At 43.6% G+C, this 5,440-nt stretch overlaps 1 protein-coding gene across 1 annotated transcript; it reads right to left on the reverse strand.

Annotated features, from left to right (window-relative positions):
- Positions 1–398: 398 nt before the first annotated feature.
- Positions 399–3,230, reverse strand: LOC118943877. Its single transcript, XM_036960401.1, has 4 exons — positions 2,789–3,230; positions 1,380–1,606; positions 1,091–1,250; positions 399–938 (listed from the first exon to the last, which is right to left on the reverse strand). The coding sequence occupies exons 1-4, from the start codon at positions 3,081–3,083 to the stop codon at positions 745–747; spliced, it is 876 nt and encodes a 291-aa protein (XP_036816296.1). The 5' UTR covers positions 3,084–3,230; the 3' UTR covers positions 399–744.
- Positions 3,231–5,440: the final 2,210 nt, after the last annotated feature.

Here is a 5,440-nt window from a genome sequence, read left to right on the forward strand (position 1 = left end):
ACAAAAAATTTGCTTTTTCAAAAACAAGGACATTTCTATGTAACCCCAAACTTTTGAATGGTAGTGTATATTTGCACATACTCTCATTAGTGGGGTAAAAAATATGCCGGAAAGCTTTCTAATCAGTACCTTCAAAGCATTAACTGCAATACACAACTTTTATCAACAGGTTTTGCAGCAGTATTTGGTTTGAATTACTCAGGGACAAACATCCAACCACACCTGACAGATCTGTGATGTGAGGAGCGTCATGGGATGTGACTCTATTGGAGACTATACGAGATTATATACATTGTGGGCATCATTTTGAGAACTGTGTGAGAAATTGGACTTTGAGAATACATCTTCAATTTACATCAGGGGTGTCAAACTCATTCCATGTTGTGCCTAGTGTCTGCAGGTTTTTATGATTTATTTTCAATTAATACCTAGAAAACCAGGTGACTGAAGTTATTTACTAATTAGTGACCTTAATTCATCAATCAAGTACAAGGGAGGAGTGAAAACACGCAGACACTCTACCCTCCGTGGAATGAGTTTGGCACGTGATTTACATCGTTGCATGATTTATGCAGGGGTCCAAGTTACTTGAGCAGATCACAGGTTTGGCCCTGTATGAAGTAACATGGGCCAAACCACATGTATTCACATTCAAATAGCATTTATTTTTTGCAATGTAACAAACTTAGGAAAAAAATACTAAAATGTTAAACAATATAATATATGTAATAAGCTGATTGTGAGTTACTGTGGATGTGTAGGCTGATGTGTAGGCAGATCTACACATTCCTTTGGACACAGGAAGTCAACAGGTGGTTTATAATGCCGTCGACCACTCCCTCCCTGTCTGAATGGGGCGAACCGCAGCCACTTCTTCACCACGTCTGCAAACTGGTGATGTGTGGCCTCTTTGCCCACTGGGGTTCTTTTCAGAGCACCTACGGTGATAGAGAAGTAGTGAGGTCAGTGCTGCATCCCAATTCACTTCAGTGGTTTACATTCCAAATGTCTATGGAGACTGATCTTTCTGCATCATGCATCCTTCTCCCCAACCCTAACAGTATGTGTAAGATATGATACTGGTACTTACAGAAGAGAACCCCTTGGAGGCGGGTGTTTCTGAAGCTCCTTTTCTGGCCTCGGCCCACCCAGTTGAGCTCAGAGCCCACAGCAAAAGATAGCACTGCCTGCATGAGCCTTCGCACCGCATCATCAAACGTGGCCCCACCCATTCGTGACAGGTGAGACACCTGTCATAGATAGACACATACACCATTTATAACACAATTACTTCCCATTATTTAGCAGTATTATACTACAACATTAGGTAGTGTGCTTGTCACTGGTTCAAGCCTTTGCGGGTCACTCGGTCCACCTACCATTCTCTTCTGTGCTCCTGCATCCTCCAGGTGCCTCTCTGTGTCATCTAGCTGCTCCATGGTCCTCAGTGGGATGTCAATGTCTAGAGCCTCCACCTCTTCCTCTACCACCGGAAAGCTCTGGCCCTGAACCCTGGCCTGCATCTGCCTCAAAACGCCCCACTGTCTCTGCTGCTCCTCCTTAATCTCCACCAGCAGGGAGATGATTTTACGCTGGGCAGCCGTCTCTGAGGAACAGTGGATAGAAACTGATTTAGGATGACACAGGGTCAAGGTAGGGGCCAATGGAGGAAACCTATTCCCCCTCAGGAGACTGAAAAGATTTGGCATGGGTCCTCAGATCCTCAAAAGGTTCTACAGCTGCACCATCGAGAGCATCCTGATTGGTTGCATCACTGCCTGGTATGGCAACTGCTCGGCCTCCGACTGCAAGGCACTACAGCGGGCAGTGCGTACAGCCCAGTACATCACTGTGGCAAGCTTCCTGACATCCAGGACCTCTATACCAGGCAGTGTCAGAGGAAGGCCAAAAAAAAGTTAAACTCCAGCCACCCTAGTCATAGACTTCTACCCCAAGCCAAAAGACTCCTACCCCCAAGCCATAAGACCCCTGAACATTAAATCAAATGGCTACCCAGACTATTTGCATTGCCCCCCCACCCCCTCTTTTACGCCGCTACTCTGTTATTATCTATGCATAGTCACTTTAATAACTCTACCTACATGAACATATTACCACAACGAACCGGTGCCCTCGCACATTGACTCTGTACCGGTACTTCCTGTATATAGTCTCGCTATTGTTATTTCACTGCTGCTCTTTAATTACTTGTTCCTTTATTTCTTATTCATATTTTTTCAACTGCATTATTGGTTAGGGGCTTGTAAGTAAGCATTTCACTGTAAGGTTGTACCTGTTGTATTCGGCGTATGTGACTAATATAATTTAATTTGATTACAGCATAGGGATTATTAATTTCAGCTGGAGACTACAAAACATGTTTTTTTCTATGAATATGTTTCTTATTCTCAAGGAAGTGTTCTTTTCTTAAGAATTGGAAGAAAAAAATAGAATTTCAAGAATTTATTGAATTGACATGTCAGTTTGTTGATTTGTCGTATTTTGTGTCACATTTTGGAACAGTGACAGGCCTAGCTGTAGTCATTTTCCCCATCAATCTAAAACAGCGAGTGAGTCTCATTGGCTACTGTACCTCTTCAGCCAATTAGAAATGTAGCCTGGGGTACTATGTTTCTCCTGAGAATCTGATTGGTCACACAACTGAATCAATCCTGGGATTCTTTGTTTTTTCCCCCGATACTTGTTACTTCCAAGAAAATACAAAACAAAGTAGGAAATTCACTTTAAAAACACAACTATAGTTAATCAAGCAAGGGTAAAACGTTACCTGCTGATGATGAGGTGCCGGGGATCGCCAACTTTTCCCCAACACCACCCGTGCTAAATGTTGCACTCAGTGACTCAACGTCAAAGTTTACATCTGTGCGTCTTGGAATATCATACTTGGGAACATCCTCCGAGCGTCTCGAGACATGTTCCGCAAGATGGTTCATTTCGTCGGACACAGCTGATAGTCTCTGTTGGAGCGTTTCTAGTGCTATGTCTGCCATGTGTTTGTTGACCAAACCTTCCATTCGTCGCTGCATCGACCAGCTAGAAGTATCTCCATTATTATGCTCCATAAATATCTCAACCTGTCGATCTCCTAAACGTGAGTTTTAACCAACAAAAACCTTTCTACAATGTCTTTACTGTCTTTCTAGGTAAACGCAAATGTTGACCTGCGTGGAAAAAAAGCGGAAGTGGTTATCGAGCAGTCCACAGCCAGCGCATGATATCACGTTGCAACAACGTCACGGTAATGTTGCGAGAACATTGGGAAGGCCAGAAGAACTACAATTCCCACCGCAACAATCAACATATTTCTTTCCCACGGGTTGACTGCATATTATTCTTGAACGTTTTTAGTTCATGGAAAGATGCCAATTAGCATGTATGCCGAATGTAACCATAACAGTAACATTGTAGCCCGCTGATAGAAATTGTTACATTGTAGGCTACATTTGATGTAACTTTAACTAACACAATGTAGTGATCCAACATTTAAAGTATATATTTTTTGTGCCTGCTGTGAGTGATTGGGAAACTTCAATGGAATGGTCTCCGCCTTTCAAAGTGTGTTGCACTATGCTGTTAAACATGACTGATTTGCGCCAACATCGAAGGTCATGAAGTTTTGGCTGTCTGAGATGCACCTCCCCTGACTTCTACTTGTTTACATTCAGTTGCTTTCGCCTTACCACTCAAACACGCCCAATATTTGGTAAACAGTTGTGTTCCCCTGCCAAAGATGATCTATTACAGGACCCTGTTCTTAGAGAGCTACTGTCCTGTAGGTTTTCACTCCAACCCTAATCTAGCTCACCTGATTCTAATAATTAGATGCTTAAGGTTAATAAATTGAATCAGGTTAGTTACAACTCGGGTTGGAGCGAAAACCTACAGGAGGGTAGCTCTCCAGGAACAGGGTTGGAGAGCCCGATCTATTATATTGACAAGATAGTCGAGTGCCCACTATAACGAGAAATATATGATCTCAAAGATGGGAGGAGGAGAGAGCAGGTGGGACCATAGAGATAGAGGACTCATCTTTGTATCTGTGCCATTATTTTTATTAGATATTTTTTTCTCACCTTTATTTAACCAGGTAGGCTAGTTGAGAACAAGTTCTCATTTACATCTGCGACCTGGCCAAGAATAAAGCAAAGCAGTTCGACACATACAACAACACAGAGTTACACATGGAGTAAACAAACATACGGTCAATAATACAGTATAAAAAGTCTATGTACAGTGTGTGCAAATGAGGTAAGATAAGGGAGGTAAAGCAATAAATAGGCCATGGTGGCGAAGTAATTACAATATACTAATTAAACACTGGAGTTATTGATGTGCAGAAGATGAATGTGCAAGTAGAGATACTGGGGTGCAAAGGAGCGAGATAAATAAACACAGTATGGGGATGAGGTAGTTGGTAGTTGGATGGGCTATGTACATGTGCTGTGAGCTGCTCTGACAGCTGGTGCTTAAAGCTAGTGAGGGAGATATGAGTCTCCAGCTTCAGTGATTTTTGCAGTTTCTTCCAGTCATTAGCAGCAGAGAACTGGAAGGAAAGCCGGCCAAAGGAGGAATTGGCTTTGGGGATGACTAGTGAGATATACCTGCTGGAACGGGTACTACGGGTGGGTGATGCTATGGTGACCAGTGAGCTGAGATAAGCCGGGGCTTTACATAGCAGAGACTTGTAGATGACCTGGTGCCAGTGGGTTGTGCGACGAGTATGAAGTGAGGGCCAGCCAACGAGAGCATACAGGTCACAATGGTCTGGAGTATATGGGGCTGTGTATATGGGGCCGACAAAACGGATGGCACTGTGATAGACTGCATCCAATTTGTTGAGTAGTGTTGGAGGCTATTTTGTAAATGACATCGCCGAGGATCGGTAGGATGGTCAGTTTTACAAGGGAATGTTTGGCAGCATGATTGAAGGATGCTTTGTTGTGGAACACCTAGGTATTTGTAGTTGTCCACATATTCAAAGTCAGAACCATCCAGAGTAGTGATGCTGGATGGGCGGGCAAGTGCGAGGCAGCGATCGGTTGAAAAGCATGCATTTAGCTTTACTTGCATTTAAGAGCAGTTGGAGGCAACGGAAGGAGAGTTGTATGACATTAAAGCTTGTCTGGAGGTTAGTTAACACAGTGTCCAAAAGAAGGGCCAGAAGTATACAAAATGGTGTCGTCTGCGTAGAGGTGGATCAGAGAATCACCAGCAGCAAGAGCGACATCATTGATGTATACAGAGAAGAGAGTCGGCCTGAGAATTGAACCCTGTGGCACCCCCATATCGACTGCCAGAGGTCCAGACAACAGGCCCTCCGATTTGACACACTGAACTCTATCAGAGAAGTAGTTGGTGAACCAGGCGAGGCAGTCATTTGAGAAACCAAGGCTGTTTAGTCTGCCGATAAGAATGTGGT

The sequence above is a fragment of the Oncorhynchus mykiss genome, chromosome 23 (genome assembly GCF_013265735.2).
Source record: "Oncorhynchus mykiss isolate Arlee chromosome 23, USDA_OmykA_1.1, whole genome shotgun sequence".
In the NCBI taxonomy this organism is placed as follows: Eukaryota; Metazoa; Chordata; class Actinopteri; order Salmoniformes; family Salmonidae; genus Oncorhynchus; species Oncorhynchus mykiss.